Below are 23,344 nucleotides of genomic sequence, written 5' to 3'. Positions count from 1 at the left end.
TCGCGGTTAGTTTTTATAGTTTAATGAGAAGGAGAATTCTCTTCGGAATTCTCTTGGAATTAGAGTAGCTTCTCTTTTTAAGCTGCCTTGAGGGCACACTTTCTAAGACGTAATATGCAGTAGATAAAGATAATTCTTATTTTTGTCGTTTCCGCAAGTTAACGATGGGAAATGGTTTTGTGAATATTATCTGGTCCTGGAAGACGTTCAATGTTAGATCCAGGTGTTCCCTCCGCCCTCCACAAAGAACAGTTATTACTGAGTAGATGTGAGTATTTAATCTTGACCATATCTATTGGCTTGGCTCCCCAGCTTTCACTACAAGTAAGAAACCAATCTTCCTCAATACCCCTACGTCTCCATTGATCATCCATGATCTACACTGGCCTATCTAGTACCAAAGTAAACAGCGTACAAATAAAAGCATGTCTTTCCTGTGTGCTTAAAGAGTCAATCAAGTCCTTTTGCTGCCCATAACATCTTTTCTATTTATAAATTCCAGTGCCACTACTAACCATATTGTATGGCACTCAGACAATTGATGCACCTTATTTCTAATCTTAATCACCACCGTGTGTTCTCTTTATTAGATACAGAATCTGTGTACTAGAAAGTTTTAAAGAATTTTCTCAAGACCACCCAGCAAATTTAGTTTTTTGAGCAAATAATTTGCTCAAGTGCACACAGCAGTAGTTCTGTGATATTCAGCAGCTAGTTTCAGGAGGAAATATTGACTGTAACCTAGTCCACGTATTTCCTACAGGTGAGTTTGTGAAGGCGCTGTGTTTGATGCCACACTCTGTGCTGGAAAAGTAGTGTCTTTTTTCCTTCCATTAAAACAACCAATCAACTTGGTGTGGGCAATAGATATTTGAACTTCCATATCTGAATTGTAGCTATGAGCAGGTGTTAGAAAATAATGGGGTTGGTATAGTTCTGGTCACCTAGTATAGCTGGCAGGAGACTTCTGTGATTGCTTATATCCAAAGCAATTGAATTTCTGTGCTTTCAGCTTTCCTTGCTGAGAAATTGACAGATCTCTCTTCTTCTGGGTGGGACCAGACAAGAAACCTTCCACTTCATGATACTGAGAAAGGGACAAAGTGTACCCATTTCAGATGGGTTGAATAGCATTCTGGCCCACCTAAGAGCCCCAGAAAAAGCAATGGATAAGGTCCACTATAACTGTACTCTGAGGCTTCTTTCAACTCAATCTCTGGGTACACCCTTTTAGGGCCTTCAACCCAGGGAGGTACTTGGGCTGAGGGATGCTTGCTAGTGCTGCTCAGTAATCCAGGAGTGGGGTGGGTGGCTGGGGGAGGGTCTTCAACTTTATGACTACCTGACTATACTTGTCCCTTGGAAACTCAGGCTCAATATTAATATTTTAAAATCCTTTTGTGTGATCTGATACTTTGGGTGAGGTGCTATTAAATATAGAAATGGGAAATTGTCATTTGTATCTTTAATCAATCAGTCTGATTTTCAGGGTTGTATTTGCATCATGAAAGCATTCATCTTCAAATGGCCTCTTGGGAATGGAAGCAAACTAGAAGGCCTGTGCTCTCCCCTAGATTTCTCCCATCCCTACAGACACCAACTGAGGTTCCCCTCTGTGCTGATATCTGTCTGTGAGCATGGCTGCTGAAGTGGGCAGAGGGAAGCTGTTCTTCCTCCTTATTTCATGTGCGGCTGCTCCTGAGGCCTGGCTTGAAAAAAGCAGGACATTCGGCTTAGACAGATGGAGGGCAGGGTCATTTTCAAAATGAAATGAGTGCACAAATCACACTGTGAAATTGGCATGACCATGCCTGCTGCTGTGATAGACCGACTTTTATTTAGTCTATGACAGGCAGTTGGGGAATAGATTAGGTTTTGGGGGGGTGGGGGATGGTGAAAGAAGGCCCTTTAATTAATGATAGAAATTCTGGAAAGCAATAAATGGGGTGGGATATTACAAAATGTCATAAAGGATCATTTTGTTTCCAAGACAATCTTGGAAAGCTGGAGCATATATCAAAAAGTTAGTGTATTGTACCATTTCTAGCAATAAGAAAACATTTGGTGGTTGCACTAAAAAGATTTAGTGCCTTGTTGAAAGGAATTAGACTTTAGGAAAATGGTGTTGGACTCAGGGTGGATTTTGCTGCATAAAGGGAAGGGAGGCATATTTACCACACAGAAGAATTTCATTTGGGCACAATGGATAGGAGCTAAAAGTATGATGTCTGGTTCTTAACATGCTTATATTTCTGCCTGTCAAATGTGAGATGACCAAATTCCATATCCTATTTTATGTATAATCTCTTTGACATTCTCTTTTAAAACTAGTTGGAAAGTATGCTTTCTTATTTACCCTCTAAATGTAATTACTTCCTGTTGGTAAACGCTGGTAATTTATGAACATCTCAACAACCGTAGCTGGGGTCAGACAATTTCTTTGATAAAGGAAGACTTTCTGCCAAACCATTTTCCAGTTGTTATGTCTGGTCCCTCTCATCTCAAGCCATTTTCTTCAGGATGTGGCCAGCCCCCTTATTTGTTTAGTCCCCTTACGTCTTCCTTCCCACCTCCCGAAATCTTCCACCACAAAGGGGGCAGAAATAATACATTTTTGTCAAATTGGTAATATAATAGATTGACTTTCTGGAGCATCTGTTCAGTCTTTTAAGAGTTTAGGAAAAATTGTGTACCAGATCAACACTTGGGAACATTTATGCTCAGATGGTAAGACATTTAACCTCATGAATTCTCCTTTCACTGGTGGTTCCAGCTTTATTAATATTTTAATTAGATTTCCTTCTTGGATATACTTTTTTTTTTTTTTAAATCAAGTACCTTATTTTGGGGGCTTATGGTGTTATTATTGAAATTAACTTATTAGGAAGAGCACAATAACATTGCTGTTTATAAATGCAATTACCAGAGAAGGCACAACTGTGGATACTTGCATTTGATGAAATCAATCAACCTTCCAAACAAAGAGCTACTCTAAGCCCCTGTGTTTATGCAGTACTTTCTGTACCGGGGCCAGGTCCTGCTTTGCCTAACTTCCCTCATTAATCCTCACAGCCCTACTGTGAATTAGGTAATTCTTACCGTTGGCTCCACCTGAAAAACAGGGACTACAAAGCACAAAGAAACCCGTGGTTGCCTCAGTCGCGTGCGGGGACTGGTGACTGTTTAAGCTGGCCGGTAGGGGCCAGGCTGCACCTCTTCCTTTTCCCCCGGAGCACCTCCTCGCCAGTCGTTGGAATCTGCTTTGGATCATTTGCTGCAGTTTGTTCTAATAGAACAGGCACAATGGTGTAAGAATTTTAAAGTTTAAGCACCGAAGCCACGGTGTAATTGTACGGCGTCAGTGGCTGGCGGCCCTGCATTGATGCGATCCCCCAGTGTAATTGCCCATGCAAATTTGAGCAATCTGTAACAGGCACAGGGAACTCGTCTGCATTGGGCTGCAGACTCTTATCCCTCCAGAAAAACTTCAGTAATTCTAAGAACCTTTTGTCATCTTTAAGATGCTCCGTGGACAGGGCTGTCCCACTATCTTCTTACACAAGCAAACATCACAGATGAAGACAAGGTTAATGGGATAAATGGACAGTCAGAATTTAAATCCTAGGTCTTTGGATGCATGCCTGCCTCTTTCAGCCTTTAAATCATCCTTCTCAAGGGAAATAAAGAGTATTTCAGAGGTTTAGTTAAGCTTTAAGCATTTTGTTAAAAACAAAGATATTTAGTTCTCTTAAAGCAGTTTCAAAATCATGGATTAGATGCTTGTGATATGGTCAAGCAGTCTTATAATGTAGTATTCCTATAATGACACATCAGCCTGGGAGATCTACACAAAGGGGGTGATGTCCGATAAGTCAATTGAAGACATATTTCACTTCTTTTGTGTAAAACAATAATAATTAAGAAGCAAATCAGTAGGGGGGTCCTTTTTAGATGATTGTACATCAAAATAAAATGGCAAAAATATTTTTCCCAAGAGGATGAGATTCGCCAACACCTAAACTCTTGTTTCCATACAATGCTATTTGTGTTTTTAAAAAAATTCATCTAAATATGATTTAATCTAAATCTAAAGAAAAAATAATCGAGATTCTAATACACATACACAGAAAATGAGCACAAAGATAAATGGTGGCCTGAAATAACACATTTTTTTTTTTTTACAGCAAATACTTCATTCACTTAGTAAAACAAACATATTTTTGTCCCAGTGTATACGTTCAACAATATTAGTAGAGATGTGCTACACAGGTGAATAACTTATCTTTAGTGCTATTGAGAGAGGGACTAAATATGTAAGCACATTCAAAATTAAATTAGAAAAGATGTACAACATCAAATTACCAGCTGAGGAAAAGGTACACAAGCCATGTAAGCAGGACCTCAGGCATTGTTAAGTCCAAGTGCTCAACGTGAAATTCCCCAGACACATCACTTCTGCCATCTATATGTTTTATTCTATTATTGGTCACTTATGAAACTTATGAAATTTTGGCCTTCTTATAGCCAGACTCAACCTTTAGATTTCCTGATACATGTGAGGTTTGGGAGTTCTTTACAGCGCATGACAACTGTTTCAGAGACTGTTATTCTGAAGCAGACAATGAAATTTCACTGCAGTGGTGCTGCTATAGTTTTTAGGGTCCCAAACTAGGTTTTACTCTTTTGCTTTAATGAATCCTTTTTGAATATTTTTTTTCCAGCCAAAACATTTTTCTTTATATGTAAATCTTCCCTTAATCTGTTAGATTTCTGTCCCACTTGGCAGGAGTTTTTCACACTATTAATGGAGATGAAACTGTATTTTATCTTTCTGTAATTCATTGAGTCAGCAGGAGGAATGGATTTTAAAAGAATTCTACCACAAAGTAAATTGAGCAGATTCTGTTTAATGACCTAAGGGAAGTGGATCAAATATGATACATTTTGATACATGAAAAAAGCAACTGAATTCCTGTAGCATTAATACTAGTTGTTTCACTAACAAAATTTTAATAATTATTTCTAACCCAACCCAATGGGTATTTAAATATAAAATACCTGGAAATATGTGGACATTGCAGATTTCAGAAACAGAAATCACGTGCAATTTTAACTTCTTTTGACTCACTTTATAAATTCTAAATTAAACTGACTACCATTTATGGGATATCTATGCTATGAGATAATCTAAAGCTGTCCTTTATGGAATAAAAGGGTATATTTTTAAAAAATTATACTGATGACTATGTCTTTTATGATCATTAGAGGCAGGCTCAGACATATCTGTGGTAAGGTTGTTTTCGTATCTACTCCATGTATGTAACTTTTTATTTTGTCTTTAGGGAGGAGATGACCTGTTTATCCCTATCTTGTTTGAGAAGAGTGAATAAAACAATTACATGGAATAATTTTTTAAAGTTAAACACAGCTTGGTCCTTTGGCGTAGGGATGAACTGAATAAAACTCAGGGCTTTTATTTTACAGGTGGAAAATCCGAGACCTGAGGGTCCCAAGATAACAAGCCAGGCCAGGGGGAGCCCCATCCACTGTGCCCTGGGGTGGTGCCCTTCGCAGTCTGCCAAGCTGTCCCTTCTGGCCGGGATTGCCAGCTATATTGTAGGTTGTGCATGTATTATCCACGTACTGACTAATAAAATGATAAACAGCCTGCCTGAGAAAAATACACCTCGTGGACAAAGTAGGATGAAGTCATTTCAACCATAAATGCCAAGAGAACCAAACATTTGGTCAGTTGGAGGTTTTATAAGAAGGTTCACATTTAAATACCTCCCTCCAATAGGAAATAAATATTAATAATAACAACTGGGGAATTTTCTCTTTTTCTTTTTTGGGAAAGCAGATTATATGGGTAACCACACATACCTCAAATTCTTCTAAAGTTATACATTACTTAGAAAAGAGATTTAAAATACCCCAAACTCCCAAGTTCAACCTCTAATCTTCTGGGTTGTTGGCTCCAGGGAGCCTGCTACCCTCCTTTTCTACTGTTGCATGGTCATGGAGGAACAGACCTGGGCATTAGTCAGCAGTTTCTGAATTTTGACCCACAATAGGAAAGATACCTTGAGACAGGAGAAATAGATGGAGGCAATTACAAACAGCCACTTGATTGATGGTTGACATTGTCAGGGCTCCACTGTATGGCAGATTGCAATGGTGTTGAACTCCCCTTGCTACCAGTGGATGTTGCTATTGGCAACCGTGCAGTGAAGCCAATAAAAAGGCAAGAAAATGAGAGGAAAACTCAACCTTAGTGGGAGCCGGAGGGTTTCTGCTATAAATTACGTTCCCCTCAGCAATATGCAGCATCAACATTCAGGGTAGCCACAATGCATGTAGCTGCCTGCAGTCTCCATCGGACCCTGGGTCTAGTTTTATCATAAAGCACATGCTTTAAAATTTTGCTCTAGATACACTGGCATCCATCTTTCTGGGCTATTTATTTATTTATCGTTGGGGAGGATGACAGATGTGGGTTCATCTCTGCCTCACATGGACTGATTTTCAATTCCTGCTTGTGATACAAACATGATGTGACAACAGCTAGAAACACCTGCAGTGCTTCTAGCTGCAGACACACAACCAGGCTCTGTCCCTGCTTCCACCCACCCTTTCTTCCTCACCTGAAGGAGGGAGACAGCCCAGCAGAAGCTATTTTCCTTTATAGCTGAGTGATTCAGAAAACTGGCTTAATAAAATCCATAAATCTGAACAACCTCCTCGTACCTGCTCTGCAGAGGCAATTTTTCCTGCACTTATTTTCTCCTCGAGTTTCTCCAGTCTTCCCCACAGAGACAGTGGTAGAGGGTAGCTGGGAACATTATTTTTTAGGGTTCCCACTCCTTCCTTCTCTCTTTTGTCAATCCCCTCCCTACTCAAGTATCTCTCTTCTCTAAGCAATTGATGACAAGACGTACCTTCATTTTTTTTTTTTTTATAACAAGTCCCATTTTTTCCGTGTTTGGATTAATGTTCACCTTCCCTTTGGCCATCTCTTACCACCTGCATTGGGCCCTATATATTCTTGTTAGTCATTTTCTTTTGGTTCCCCTCCTCCTCCTCCTCCTCTTCCCCCATTTGCCTGGTTTATAATTTTCTTTTCCTCCATTTCTGGTCATGTAGAATCTTTCTTCTTCCTCATGGTTACCTTGCTCTTCCCTTACTTCTGTTTTGGTTCCTTAATTTACCCATTCTTTAAACATTTCCCCAATGTCTACTATGTGCCAGGAAAACAATGTCCTTGGTGGAACTTGGCCCCTCTTTCTCTGAGTAAAGTTAATAAGTGATACTGACCAGCAACAATAAGAATATAAGTGGTTTTAAATTTAGATTTTTTTTGGAAATGGAATGGACTGCAAGGTTTATCTGGTCCAGAGATTTTCAAATTCCTCAGAGGCCCTTTATGGGCTGCTAGGTATGTAATCAAAGAGATGAGGCTTCATAGGGCTCCCCCAACCCAGCTTCAAATAGGGGACTTGGACTTTTAGATGTTTTATGTCTTGGGGATACTTTGTAAGATTTATTTGAATGAAGAGTCCTAAGGTTAAGTTATGTTTGAAAATAATTTCTTAGTGTAATCTCATTTGACAAATGAGGAAAAAGGAAGAAGTTAAGTGATTTGTCTAAAGCCATCCAGTGAATAGTGCCAGAGCTAGGGTACAAGTCTAGCTTCTAGCCCAGCATTGTTTTGTTTTTCTCTCTCTCTCTTTTTTTTGGTTGCACCTCACGGCATGCAGAATCTTAGTTCCTTTGTGATGGAAGATTCTTAACTACTAGATCACCAGGAAAGTGCCACAGTGGGGACTTTGGATAGGGCATACCATGTCCTCAGTCTCTCAGCTTTCTAATCTCTGCATCTGTTTAACATAGCTTATTCTTATCTATGGGCTTCCCAAGTGGTGCGAGTAGTAAATAACCCTCCTGCCAGTGCAGGAGACATAAGAGACCCGAGTTCAATCCCTGGGTTGGGAAAATCCCCTGGAGGAGGGCATGGCAACCACTCCACTATTCTTACCTGGAGAATCCCACGGACAGAGGAGCCTGGTGGGCTAAAGTCCATAGGGTTGCAAAGAGTCGGTCATGACTGAAGCAACTTAGCATGCACACATTCTTACCTTTTATAAATTTGGATTTCTGTAGGATATTTGTTCACTGCCCAGACTGTTATTTCTTAATCTTTCAAGCATTATATTTTACACTTAGGGAAAAATCCAAAATTGGGGTGCTCTCCATTTGGCTTTCGGTTGGCACTGGCAGTAACCTTAGACTTTATACTGAAACTCATCACTAGGAGAACTCTAATATATATAAAGGTTGTCAATGATCATTCTCCATGGCTCTGCTGTGTCCTGTGAAATGTCTCACTGTTGGAAATAGTTCTGAATGTTCTTGTGTCACTCATGGTAAATCCACCTATAGATTTTCTTTCATCCAGACTTTAATTAAAGTCTACCAATCCATTCCTGCTAGGAGAAGACTTGATCTACATTGAAGGTTGAATCTAAAAACTAAAAAAGGGGACCACAATCCCAATGCAGTGTTACGAATCATGTGTAAACACCAATCAGACAAACACATTTGCTGTCTTCCTACTATGGACCTTTTTAGGGGAAACTGGGAGTGGCTGGTTTTTGTAAGGATAATATAGGTGTCTCTTTTAGGTAGGCAATTCTGAAGGCTCTGATCTATCATTAAGAAGCTTTAGGATTAAAAATAAGATATCTCCACAGAATACAAATTGGGATTCTAGGGACAGTCTGGCACAAAAGGGAGCCTAGGAGAGGAAGCAGAGGCAAGCATTGTTTGGCTTGTAACAAACAGAATAGCCATATACAAAATGAAGCAGCGCTAATGACGCCTTCACTGTTCAGTGTCCCCTTAGCTCCGAGGGAGCAGGGCCAGCCATCCTCAGGTCCTGGCCCCACAGCTGCCCTCTGCCCAGAATCTTCTCAGCCCAGAATCTCCGTGCTCATCGGGGAAAGGTGAGGGTCCTGGAGTCTGCCTGCTGCCCCCCACCTTCCTCCTCTGTCCTTTGTGCTGACACCACGCTTCAAGGTGAACATCCAGGCATGCTTCTCAGCACATCCCTGAGGTTGTATGTCTGTTTGAGCCTAAAGGAACCAAAGAATGGTGTGCGGGACGGAAGCCGGCTCTTCGGGGCGCAGTCATTTTGCAGCAGCGGCTGGCCTGGAGGGTTAGTTTCTGTCATCCCTGGTCTCTGTGACCTTGGCAGAGCGGGCGGAGGCAGTCAAGGAGACGGGCAGCCTTTTCTGGTGCAGCTCTTCCCACTTACTTCTGTTGGTGGCCACGGAATCCAACATCGGCTTCAGTTTCACATTGACCTTCACCAGTGCCTACAAGAAAACAAAAGCGGGTGGGGGAGAGATGAACCAATCATGGCCTTGATTTTCTAGCTTTCACTTGTGAGGAGAATGGAAATGGGCTGTAAGCAATGAAAATGATGATTATTTTGGTAAACATGACCTATTTACAAGAAGCAAATATGCACTTAACATCACTGTGTTGTATTAATAGAACTTATAGAGAAAACGAAAAAATAAGACAGATGTCTGTGTACTGCTCTAGGGGGCGCCAGCCGATGTGATTATGATCCTGTTTTAAATTCACATCTATAGGAAACAAAATATTCAGCTCACACATGTCTACTAATATGTGTATCTTTGCCTGCTAAGGAGGGCTCTGGATCTCAATAGACCAAGAACTGAAATTTTTACAAAAATAAACCTACCATTTGCTCCACCATAGATGATTCTGGGTGGATTCACCCGAATGAGAAAGGCCAGGTAAAGTCCTGAAATGAGAGGAGCTCATTTTTTAAAGCGCAGGATCAGGGAACTGTGCTCAATGTACAGATCACCATGAGAACATGCATGGAAATAGACACAAGAGAAAAGAAAAAGGGGTGTGGAAGAGAGGGACAGATGGAGGGGTGGGGAAGAAATGAGGGAGAGAAAATGTAGGGTGTGGCCAGAGGCTGACCGACCCCCAAGGCTAAGAAAGGTCAGGATCCAGCCTGCTCACTTGCAGGAGACCCTTCTATATATCTGTTTTGCACTTAATTTTGTATCATTAAAAAAAAAAATGGTCCCCTATTCCCAAACAGTACAAACTTCCAGCCTCACAAATCTTGGATCACCGCTCTACTGGGACAAAGCAATGAATAAAACAAGGATCATGGATCTGTGAGGGCTTAGCCCCTGGAAATGCCTTGGTCAGCGTTCTGTGGCCACAGATTATAGCCCTAGTGCCATGGAGACTCCCTGCAGGTCGTCCCATTCATCACAAGGGAGATCAAATGTGACCATGTGGCTAATCCACCGCCATTGTAGGACACCTGAAAAGCCTTCAAGCCTGACCGGCGGTTGGCAGGTGCTCCAGAGCGAAGTCCGCCAACAGGAAGAAGAGTTGTTTCTGTTGAGGGTGGAATACCCTGATCATGACTGCAGTGTGTTAGGAAGGCCTGAAGCATTGCCTAAATAACATTCCGCTCTGGGGAGTTTCAGAGATACAAGTGTGATGCAACTAGATGTAGGTTAAGTGGGGGCTGGAAGTCCGGAAATAATCAGGGAGCCTGCTGACCAGTGAGCACTCCACCCTGGCCTAGGTGCTGCCCCTTCACATTCACGGCCCCCAAACAGAGCATATTAGCGTGACATTTATCACACCAAGCAATGACGTCTAATTTGAAATTGGATGTACTCGTTATTCCATATGATAATAAATCACAGCAGCGTAATAATTCAGGCAGTAATCAAAATCCCTTTTACATCACGAGAAAAATGCAGGTGCCTGTTTTCTGCTCAGTGCAGAGTTTTTATTTCGACAATAGTGTGAGAGGGGGCGACACGTGCCATGGTTTTCAGTATAGTTTGGCAGTGCCTCCTCTTTGCTCTGATCAAGCCTTTTAATTAAACCGACCACTATAATTCCTATGGAAATTAGTGTTTATGTTATTTTCCTGCTACAAAAGCATTTCTCTAAACTTTTTTTTTTAATTCCAGGAGCACAAATTGGAATTTTTTTCTGCATGAAATGTAATTAAAAACTCATTTGATTACTATAGTTCTGGCTCTGTTTTACTTATTAAATTCCTGTAATCAGTTTTCTTTTATGAAGCTGCTGGGAAATGATCTCAAAAGCAACACATTTTTCTCTTCCTTGGCAGGTTCCCGAGCATTTACTAAATTACATTCATAGCACCTGCCCATGATTCGAATTACTCCACCAATTTATTTCTAAAACTATTTAAATTTATTTGGCTTAGCCCCAAACGGATTGCTTTCTTTTATCTAGGTCTTTGTTCTCTGTCTTGCTTTCTTTGTGTTGAATATAAAATTTTTTGAGGGGGTGGTACATATTTCTCAGTATTCCTTTTTCTCTTTATTTCATACTCTCCTTAAATACAGAATTGCCATACTGGAATATCATTTTCTTCTAGTCGGGTGCTGGCTCTAGGCAAAGGGAGCAAGAACTTCATCTTAAAGAATAATTCTTGCACTATAAATTTGTTACACATAAATGCAGTTAGCTGGGAGAATATGGAACTATTAGAATATTAGGAAGGCAAGGCATGATCCACAAATTTAAATTCCGAGGTTTATGGTGATTATGTGCAATGTACCATCAGCAAGAGAATTGCTCCCAGTATTTAGAAAGATACAGGTATTCCTACAAACTTCTCATCAGTGGGTGATACCCGATAAATTCTGTGCAAATGCTGCTGGGATCTGTCTTGTTTGACTAACTCTTCTCTTAGCAAAAGAGAAAAGGGACATGTCAGCCTTCTGCTCACTCTGCATGTACACGCAGAGGGATACTAAACGTTATGTGCGTGTTGTAATCCACCGTGGGATGCTGAGTCCCTTCGGTGACATCCCTCGGTGTGGCCTGTCAGTGTTTAGACATGTCCAGAGGTAGTAAACTCATGACCTCCCTGGGTGGGTGTGTCCAGTTTCCTTTTCATCCTGATTTTAGAATGTCGTTCTTTCTACTGAGCTGAAATATATATCCCCGTAAGCAACCTAACAGTTCTAGTCCTTGGGGCATTCTCCCTTTAAACCCAAATCTGCTGAGCAAGGAGATCCAACCAGTCCATCCTAAAGGAGATCAGTCCTGGGTGTTCATTGGAAGGACTGATGGTGAAGCTGAAACTCCAGTACTTTGGCCACCTGATGCAAAGAGCTGACTCATTGGGATGCTGGGAAAGATTGAAGGCAGGTGGAGAAGGGGACGACAGAGGATGGGATGGTTGGATGGCATCACCGACTCAATGGACATAGGTTTGGGTGGACTCCGGGAGTTGGTGATGGACAGGGAGGCCTGGCATGCTGTGGTTCATCGAGTCGCAAAGAGTCGGACATGACTGAGTGACTGAACTGAACTGAACTGAACAGTAAACCAGTGACTCCTATGCACCTCCAAGTGTAGGTAAGGGATTTACTGACCTCAAAACCCAACTTGGGCTACAGATGGATATCCTGGGGGCTCCCAAGCCCACTTCAGCTCCCCAGCCCTGTCGGTGGCCCGTCGCTGACACGACCCTGTATATCCTGGGGACACAGCCCGAGGCATCTGGCCATCCAGGTGGCTGAGGGGCCTCACGTCCTTCCTGATTCCAGTCAGGCTCCACTTGTGAGCTCACTTGTGACCAGTGCATATGTTTTATTCCATATTTTATGAATAAGTCATACATTCACTAGACGTGTAGTCTAGTGAATACAAAGGGTCCAATATGTACAGGGTTAAACATCTCCCTTCACCCCCCTGCCCCAGAGATTTAATTTCCGTCACTAGAGGCAACTGATGTTACCAGTTTCTTGGGTATCCTTCTAGAAACATTTTATGCCTATGTCAGTATAAGTATGTATATTATGTACATATATGAAAAAAGGTGAAAGTGTTAGTTGCTTAGTCATGTCTAACTCTTTGTGACCCCATGGACTGTAGTCCGCCAGGCTCCTCTGTCCATGGAATTCTCCAGGCAAGAACACTGGAATTGGGTAGCCATTCTGCTCTTCAGGGGATGTGTGATGGATTCTTTTTTCCATTACTTTAAACATTCCTCAGTTTTATTGGGGAAAGCATTAGGTTACGTAGAAATAACATGATCTTTTGAGGCTTGTCTTTAAGCTTCCCTTGGTGGGTCCGGAGCAAATTTTAGGGCTAATTTGGCCCCACTACTAAGACAGTAATCTTCTGAGAACTGTGCCCAGAACGTCATATATTTCAAGGTTTTTCTCTAAAATTCTGGGTGGTGGAAGCATGGACTACTTCCCCGCCCGTGTGAACTCTGAGGATTCCTCTGCTTGCTGCTTTTTGCTAGTTCTTTCCAGCCTCAGTAGTTTCCTCACGTGCAGGGAGCGAACGGCACTGAAGGCTCGGGCCACTGCAGATCCCCGGAGCTGTCCTACGCAGCGTCTCTTCTCTGCCACCCTTCCCGGAACGCTCACCTCCTTGGCCTCCCTCGACTCCTGGTTCTGCCTCCTTATCCCACTGAGACCCCTGACTCTGCCTGGGTGCTCCTCCCCCTGCTGTGGCCGGGTCACTCCCCCCAGGGAGTGAGCTGGGACAGCTGGCGGGCCCATTTCATTTGTTCCCCTTTCTCACAAATCTGTATTGTGTGGCTGTTGTCCACTGTCTGAAAACTTGTTTGATGTATTTTTCTGTGTGTTTTTGGGTTTTTGGTGTTTTATCCCCCCTATCACCATGGTCCAGCGGTGGAAGTCGCTATCATTGGTTTTAAACAACTCTGTCTTGGGTCCCAGCCCATGAGCTCCAAGGGAGAGTGGAAACAAGGCCTCTATCTCTGGATCTCTAGCTCCGGGAACAGCATCCCTCCTCCTCTCTGCCCACAAAGCAGTGGCAGGAAGACAGGGGAGGTCAGGATGAGTAAGGTCAGGACGTTCTGACCTGCTACAAAATCCTGCTGTAAAAACAACCCCAGAATGACCCCCTTGGGAAATGAATACAGTATTCTGTCTCACTACCATAATTCCTGAGACCGTGTTTGTAGCAGCTCTCTAAGCTGCTGGGAGGCAGATTTGGGCCTTGCTTTCCCTCCGCCACCAAGATCCACATCTGCCACCATCTGGCCGGCATGTGCTTCTCAGCCGACCACAGTCCCTTCTCAGAACTCGACTGCTGGATAGATGGAAGCAGATGTGCTACAGGGGAGGAAGCCAACACAAAGCTATGCTCTTAGGAGTCCCTACTCCTACATTCTTGCTGAGAAGGGGCAGAGAGGAACCCCACCAAATTAAAGGCAGACTTCCTTTGAACCTGAAAATGTCCAACTACATCATTAATACCTTTAAAACAAACTTTGAGGCAATTATCTGAGCTGGCTATTTATTTTTTTTAAAGGCCAAAGAGAGAAGATAGTTTTTACTTCCTAGTGTTGACTCATATATTCCCAGGGTGTTGGCATTAAGAACTGTATTTTCTGATTTCCTCCATCCCCACCCTACTCAAGAGAAATAATCAGAAACTAACAGATATGATGGCATGGTAGAGAAAAGAGAAATTAGAATATTTTTAAAATATCGATTTTGGGGGGTAAAATTTAAAAATAGACTTGGAGCCCCTCTTAAATGTCTTGTTTGAGGCATTATCCTTGTAATGAAGATGTGATTACTTGCAACCATGATCATTTAACTTCCTCAACGAAAATGTCAAAGCCCACTTGGGGGTTGGCATTTTGAAATGGAAAGTCATTGGTGGCATGACCAGCTGGTGTCATCTCTGCTCAAACCTTCAACAGGAGAAGCAAGAATGCATGCAAGTGAAATTCTTTAGAATTCTCAAGACTGGCCAGTCACATGCGTAAAGAGCATCTCCAAGAAACAAGAAGGCTTCGACTGAAGGTTTGTGACTTCAGAGAGAAGTGGCCAATTATGCAGCAAATCCCAACTTTTAAATTAGTGAACTTTTGAACTGCTAATCTTTCCTGATGCTCAAAGGTAAGGATTAGTTCCGATTGCATCTGCCATATTCCTGAATTTTACATGCCATGTTGCAATGATGTAGTTGCTAAGAATCCCATTTGGCTTGTCAGCCTTCTACTCCTCCATCGTGTTGTAAAGGCCAGATCGTGACCTGATTGTCCTGAACTCAGCTCATTGCCTTCCTGTGAACCCTGCTGTCAGGGTTACTCCCTCAGGGAATTGAGTATTACTGTCTCCACCCAACTGCCCAGCCCAGCAATCTACAGATCATTCATGACATCTTTGTCTTCCCCCACATCCAGACTATCACCAAGTCCTCTCAATCCTACTCCCAAAGTGACCCCGTGTGTCAGTCTAGTGCCATTTCAATCACCCAAGCTCAGGCTACCCTCACCTTCTCCACTGCCTTAATCTGCTCAGCTCCTACCTGGGCTCCCTGCTTCCTTGAGTCCTGTCCAATGAGCTCTCCTTGCATCTATCCTGGTCAATCAAACCACACATCTGAGCCTCCTGCTCTCTACCCTGAACCTTTCGGTGGCTCCTATATGATATGAATGTATTGTAAGACCCTACTAGAAAAGGAGAATTGTGGCATTAAAAGGTAATGAAATCCAGAAATAAAACAAACACAAAAAAAGAACCGTAAAGCTGAATGGAAAATTAGCATTGTAGTACAAAACTGAATATTGAAACACTAAAATAATCCCATTGGGTCTTCTAGAAAACATGAAATGCACACCTCTTTGTGCATTTTACCATTTTTCTGGGTAAAAAAATAAGCTAACTTCCACATGGTGTGCTTGGCAAGGGAGTAGCCGAAGTGTTAGTTACTACATGTGAGAGCAGATGGAGCTGGCTGTGCGGTCCAGATGGGAGGCAGCAAACAGATTCCTCCTAAACCTCACTCCTTCCCTCCCCAGTTCAGTGGCCTCTGAAACTCAAGGTTGTGTAAAAATTAATTTGCATTAAATTGCTTAAGATAATGTATTAACTACCACAGGAGGCTTCCAGCAGATTTTAAAACTTGCTTCAAAAACAAATAATCAAACAATAATGGTGAACACAGAACTGAACCAAGACTTTCTTGGATAAATGTTTTTAGACATTCACGTTAAATAGACTACCTTTAAAACAAACCTTTAGAGTGAAATTGGCTCAGGCTGGAAAATTAATAATAATCGTTTATAAATGTCACACATGTACCTGCTCCGGGCACCATATGCTGCTGGGTTTTCCCCAGGCTAGAGCACAATGGTGTTTAAAAGGCTTATGACTTCTTCCCATTTGGGGAGGGAGTCATTTACTCCACCAGGGCTGTGGTATCTCTATCAGAGACTGCTAGTTGCCTTTCCAGGAAGCATTTTAGCCTCCCTTAAGCTTAGGGGCTTCCCTGGTTGGTCAGTGGTAAAGGATCTGCTGCCAAGGTAGGAGACTTGAGTTTGATCCCTGGGTCAGGTAGCTTCCCTGAAGAAGGAAAGGGCAACTCATTCCCTTAGTCCTGCTTGGAAAATCCCATGGACAGAGGAGCATGGCAGCTACAGTCCACATGGTCATAAAAGAGTCAGACATGACTTAGCGACTAAAAAGTAACAACAACAAAGCTTAGGAATGGCCAGGGAGGAGCGAGAAGAATTTAGAAAAAAAGCTTCTGAGAAGACTCTTAAATGAGAGTATCCTCATTTGGGAGGTGCATCCTTTTGTCCTTGCCCCTCTCTCCTCCTTGCTGCCGGAATATTAACATGATGGTTAGAGCTACAGTGACCATCTTGTGACCATGAGGCAATCTTGAGTATGGCAGCCACGTCCTGAGGGAAGATCAACAGGGCCTGGGTCTCTGACTGTTATGGAAATGCCATAACATAGAAACCTAGAATTGACTTGTTTGGATTATTATTATCAGAGAGAAAAGTAAATTTCTATTTTGTTGAAGCTATTGTGATTTCAGATGGTGATTGCAGCCATGAAATTAAAAGACACTTGCTCCTTGGAAGAAAAGCTATGACAAACCTAGACAGTATATTGAAAAACAGAGACATTACTTTGCCAACAAAGGTCTGTCTAGTCAAAGCTATGGTTTTTCCAGTTGTCATGTATGGATGTGAGAGTTGAACTATAAAGAAAGCTGAATGCTGAAGAATTGATGATTTTGAACTGTGGTATTGGAGAAGGCTCTTAACAGTCCCTTGGACTGCAAGGAGATCCAACCAGTCCATCCTAAAGGAAATCAGTCCTGAATATTAATTGGAAGGACTGATGTTGAAGCTGAAACTCCAATACTTTGGCCACCTGATGTGAAGAACTGACTTATGGGAAAAAACCCTGATGGTGGGAAAGATTGAAGGCAGGAGGAGAAGGGGATGACAGAGGATGAGATGGTTGGATGGCATCACCGACTCAATGGACATGAGTTTGGGTTAGCTCCGGGAGTTGGTGATGGACAGGGAGGCCTGGCGTACTGCAGTCCATGGGTTCGCAAAGAGTCAGACACAACTGCGTGACTGAACTGAACTGAACTGTGATTTCAGATCTCTGTTACTAGTAACACATGCAATTCTTGTTTGAGAGAATTGATGTTAGGATGTAGGTCTCTATTTTATGGCTACCTGTGTAGGTGTCAAAAGGTTCTAACCATCTTGATACTTGGACACATTGATCTTTGCATCGAGGAGTCGTGAGATAAGTTTTTTTGGCAGTGGGTTATAAGTGAACTGTAGTAGGCAGCAGAGGCTAGATACTGTCCCCTTACCCTTCCTCAGGTAACAGTTCACTCCATGTGCTCTGAGTAGGCACATCATTCAGGCCTGACCAACACCAGTGATTGATGTAGAGGTGTGGATCGGATGTGACCCAAGCTAAGGAAATCAAAGGTCTTGCAATGTTTCCCCTGGAACTACTGGAAATGAACTTTTCTTTTCCGTCTTTCTTTTGGTGTGATAATAGCTAGAATGAACATGTGACCTCATTGCTGCGAGGATGTGTGAGGAAAGCTTCGCCGAGAATGAAGGCAAAACATACTTACCTAGAGGCAGAGAAATGGGAGCATCTACCTCATGATGGTCTTTGAATCCTCTGGATCTGTCTACATGCCACCCAATCAGCTGTACCTCTAAGCTCCCAGGCTGCTTAAACCAGCAAATTCCCATTTCTGCTCAAACTTATTTGAGGGAGTTCCTGAGCTCCAAACACTGGGTCTTTGTCTGTTGTCCCTTATTGTTCTCTGTCACCTGGAGGAACTACTTGAGATTGAAATCCCTTACTAGACTTTGAACTGGTGGCTGCCATAAGGGAGTCTCAGTTTCCCAACATAAAAAGTTGCTGCTGGGCTTCCCTGGAGATCCAGGTGGTTAAGAATCCGCCTTGCAATGCAAGAGACACTGGTTCGATCCCTGGTCAGGGAAGATCCATATGCTGCAGGGCAACTAAGCCCGTGAGCCACAACTACTGAGCCTGCGCTCTGGAGTTGGTGAGCTGCAATTGCTGAGCCCACGTGGGGCAACTACTGAAGCCCGTGTGCCTAGAGTCCGTGCTGCACAACAAGAGAAACTACGGCAATGAGACGCCTGCACATGGCAACGAGAGAGTAGACACCACTCTCTGCAACTAGAAAAAGCCTGCACACAGCAATGAAGACCCAGCCCAGCCAAAAATAAATATTTTTCAAAAGTTGCTGCTGATACTCAAGGGTCAGCCTTCTCCACCCAAGTTCATTAGAGTCAGGGACCAGCTAGCACTTATATCCCTTCTCCTTGAACCACTGCTGCTGCTAAGTCGCTTCAGTCATGTCCGACTCTGTGCGACCCCATAGACAGCAGCCCACCAGGCTCTGCCATCCCTGGGATTCTCCAGGCAAGAACACTGGAGTGGGCTGCCATTTCCTTCTCCAATGCATGAAAGTGAAAGTGAAGTCACTCAGTCGTGTCCAACTCTTCACGACCCCATGGACTGCAGCCTACCAGGCTCCTCTGCCCATGGGATTTTCCAGGCAAGAGTACTGGAGTGGGGTGCCATTGCCTTCCCTTGAACCACTAGAGTCTCCCAAATACACTCTTTAATAAGAGGTTTTAAAGGTTACTGAGTCTTAATCTCCCATGCTATGGGGACTCAGAAGACACAAGCAGAGACTGCCAACTCCCCTAGTGGCGAGTCAGCAGACCTATGGGATTTCGCCTTCCAAGGAAGGAGTGCTCATAGGTCTGGGGTGACTTGGCATTCATTTAGCCTGGATTGTTCCTAATGATCAGATGAACTCAGACAGGAAAAACAGCAACTAGCTGTTACTTTCTCCTTAGTGGTAGTTCAGTATTACTCCACGTTTATCACATCAGGTGAGCTTCTCTTTCCAGCTGAGAAAACTCTTTTTCTATACATGATCTTAACTCGGCAGATTCCTTACAGCAGTAACAGCTGTAGGATCTATTCAGCAATAGCGGATTGTCTGTCTCTGATTTTTGCAAGTGCCAAAAATTACTGTCAGAGCTTTCTGTTTTGTTAGTGATATTTGAGAACTTAAAATCTAAATAATGTGAGAGAGTTATCCAGATAGGAATCGTAAGTAAAGATGATAAAGCCACAGAGGTAATACTTGGTTTGAGGAGGGCAAGCAAGTTCACTGGAATCCAGGGTAAGAATGAGGCAGATCTATACTTGTAATCCTAAGGGCACAGTCTAGCTCAGTTATAACACCGATGTTTGCAGCATCAATGTCTAATCTCCTGAAAGCTAATCACAGTACTACTAATAACTTAGAATGAGATCATTTTCTTTCCAAGGTTTGAAGCAGATTAGTGCCTGTAAAAAAGAAAATACTCTATCGCAATTTTCTCTCCCTCTTTTCTTTCTCTTTCCATTTTCTTTTTAATCTCTCAGAGGATACTTGTTTCACTTTTATTTTATTTATATGCTCAAGGGATTCCTTTGTGGAGATTTGATATTTATAAATTACATTAACATTAGGAATTAATGAGGCAGGAATTTAGTCTCCTTGGATTAATAGCATTGTTATTTCCACAACATAGGGCAGGCATCTTAAACTCAAATGTCTACCCAAGCCAGGCCAGTAAAGTTAATGAATGAAATAGGCTGGGAGATACAGCTGAGAGAGGTGGGGCCTGTGGCAAATGGAACATGTTACACTTTTATAAACAGTGTTCAACTGAATGAAACAGGGCTGGGTCTGTTCTGAGGCCACCCACTTGCTCTCAGTGACAGATAGTAAAACACATTTTGCCAAAGTGAACTAATAACTGAGTGCTGAGTGTGTCCTGTGATCCAGGTGCCATCCTAGGGCCTCTCCAGATGTGAGCTCGTTAAACCTCGCATCAATGCAGAGATGGGTGATGTTGACCCTGTTTTGACAGATAAGGAACCTGAAATTTGGCAAAATCGACTTAAAAGGGTCAGAGTTTACGTGGCTAAGTGTACAGCAGAGCTGGAATGTCATGCAGGCTGTCTGAGGACAGAGCCCATGGAGTCTTCCCTGAGGGATCTCAACTAGGCTGCTGGTGACAACTTGTGTCTCACACTTGACTGCAGCGTCTGGACCGTGGAGCAACTTTTCTGCTCTAGTGTCCTCAGCACTGTTTTGGGACAAAGTCACAGGAGGGAGGTGGCCTCACCAAGGAATGAAAAAGCACCACTTCCCAAACATTAGGTGTAGACAGTGAGTCTTTCATCTGTGACTCGTCTACTCGAGCTTACCCTGGGAAAAAAAAATGAGGGTTTTAAGTAGTAAATCACAGGCAAGCCTAAAGAGGCGCCTGTGCACGGCAGCAAGGAGAACCGCTTCTTCTGTTATAATGAGCCCCTCTAGGAGATTGTCCTAGGTTACCCTGTTGGTCGGGTTTTCAGAGCACATTGGTAGCTAATCAATCATGCTCATTGTGTAGGCAACATCTGGACTTGGAAGGAATAAGCTGCTGACCCAGAAGCCACAGGCTTTGATGAATGGGGCCTCCTGTAAGAGGCGGTTGGAACACGTAAGTAAAACACAGCCACATGGTAACAATCTACCTCTCCATTCACCAAAATAATTCCTGGTAAAACTATGCCAGGACATAGTTTTGAGATGCCATAGACATATATATCATCTATTGTTTTTGCAAATTTCAATGTGCAAAAAGAAGCATTAAAAAAAATTTGGTTTGTTGAGCTGCAAGCATTTGTTTCCTGTGTACTTTTTGTATACTTCTCACAAGCCTTGGGCTCAAGCTTCCCCAAACATAAGGCTAGGGTGCCTGTGTGGGAGAGAGCTGTTGTTGTTCAGTTGCTCAGTGGTGTCCAGCTCTTTGTGACCCCATGGACTGCACCACGCCAGGCTTCCCTGTCTTCCATTATCTCCTGGAGTTTGCTCAAATTTATGTCCATTGAGACAGAGAGGGTTGTAAAAATGTGGAGTTCCTTGCTCTTAGTGTGAGTGGTGTTCTGAGTAAACTAACAAGGTACCTCTAAGAATGGATTCTATAATACCCTATTAACACTTGCTCTTCTGTTTTTTACCTGATATTTGTACTAATGAACTGCTTGGTGAGTGCCGGGCAAATCTTATGATGCCTGAGCATTTCTTGTGAGTTTAAAGGTGGTCCTCATGTGAGCACCAACCTGGGCTCAGATCTGAGACAGGGAGGGAACCATCAAAGCCTGTGCATCCCACTGTCCTAGATTAATAGAGAATCAGAACCAAAGTATCCATGAGGGATGCTTGTCTTTAGATGAACATCCTTGGAGACAAAAATCCTCTATTATTTTAGTGGTCTCTTTCCATATGGCAGGAGAAACTACTTTTTCTTAATTTTACAGCATAATAAATAAAGATTTGGGGAAGAAGACTAAGAAGACAAAGGATGTTTTACACATTCCACTGGATATATCATTAGCTGGTATTTTGTCCATAGAAAGTGTCACCATTTAGAACTGAGGGAAGAGACGCTATTGTGGCTTCTTTATTATATTGCTAACTCTCCCCAGAACTTTAAGATATGGGGAAAGTTTTTAATGTGTGGGGACAGCAGGACCAATACTCTGAATACTTTTAAATTAAATTTTGAAGTTCAGTTTAAAGAAGAGAATATCAGGATATTATGAATAAAAACTTCCTAATAGGCACTGTTTTTCATCTTTTCAATGTTGGGAAGTTTTGCATTCATTTAACATTCAGCTATTGATCATTTATCCCAATAAAGAGACAAACTAGATTTGTTTTTGAACTAAATTACAGAACTTATATGGAAAAATAAGCAAGAATACTTAGAAACTACTGAAAGAGTAACGGGGAAGGTGAAACTAGGCTTATCATTAAAATATATTCTAGGGGCTTCCTCGGTGACTCAGTGATGGAGAATCCATCTGCCAATGTGAGAAACACGGGATCGATCCCTGGTCCAGGAGGATCCCACATGCCAGAGAACAGCTAAGCTGATAAGCTACAGATACTGAGTCTGTGCTCTAGACCCCGGGAACTGCAACTACCAAGCCCCCAGCTCTGAAGCCCTCATTCCCTAGAGCCCGTGCTTCCCAGCAAGAGAAGCCAATGCAATAAGAAACCCTCACAACACAACTAGAGAGGAGCCCTGCAGCAGTGAAGAGCCAGCATAGCCAAAAATAAATAAATATTATATATATACACACACATATATATATTCTCTAAAGCAATATTAATTAAAACAGCATGACTAGGCAGAGAGAGTAATAGGACAGAATAGTAAGAGTTAAACTAGAATTGTTTAAGGGAATTTGGTATATGATGAAGGTGACCTTTTAAAACATAAGGAAAAAGACTAGTAAAAAATGGATGGGAAAACTGGGTAGCCATCTAGAAACTTTATATCAAACACAATAAAATAAAACCAGATGAGCCACAGATATAATATAAAAAATGAAACCATAAAGTACTGAAAAAAGTTCTGAGAATTTAAAGAATTTCTAATTTTGGAATGGGAAAGTCATGATCTGTATGACAAAATCCAGAAGTCTTAAGAGACAAGTTTGACTACATAAAATCAGTGTATTTCTGTATAGCATAAACAAAGTGAAAAGATAAATGACCACCTGGGGGGGTGGTGGTGGGGAAATTGCCACTTTTGCTACAGATAAAAGTCTATTTCTTTAATATACAGTGAGCTCCTACAAATAAATAAGAAAAGACCACCAGCCCAATAGAAAAAAGGGCAAAATGTGGAGAGTTTACAGAAAAAAAATACAATTACTCCTAAGTAAATAAATCTATACTAAAAAATGATCAAACTCATTTATGGTATGGAAAATACACATTAAAACTATAATGAGATAGATTTTGCATCATCACATTGGCAACATTCAAGAAGTTTGATAATAGCTTGTCTTGGTATGAGCATAGAGGAAGAGGC

General features: G+C 42.2%; 1 protein-coding gene across 1 annotated transcript in view; it reads right to left on the bottom strand.

Moving 5' to 3' along the window:
* Nucleotides 1-8,653: 8,653 nt before the first annotated feature.
* PDE11A (phosphodiesterase 11A) overlaps nt 8,654-23,344 on the bottom strand; it is a 407,012-nt gene continuing 392,321 nt past the window's right edge. Inside the window, exon 20 of the mRNA XM_061135538.1 lies at nt 8,654-9,374. Within this exon, the coding sequence (XP_060991521.1) occupies nt 9,216-9,374 (159 nt within the window). The 3' untranslated portion in view covers nt 8,654-9,215. The remainder of the gene's footprint in view (nt 9,375-23,344) is intronic.

The sequence above is a fragment of the Dama dama genome, chromosome 33 (genome assembly GCF_033118175.1).
Source record: "Dama dama isolate Ldn47 chromosome 33, ASM3311817v1, whole genome shotgun sequence".
Classification (NCBI taxonomy): domain Eukaryota; kingdom Metazoa; phylum Chordata; class Mammalia; order Artiodactyla; family Cervidae; genus Dama; species Dama dama.
This window is presented reverse-complemented; position numbering and strand designations above follow the sequence as displayed.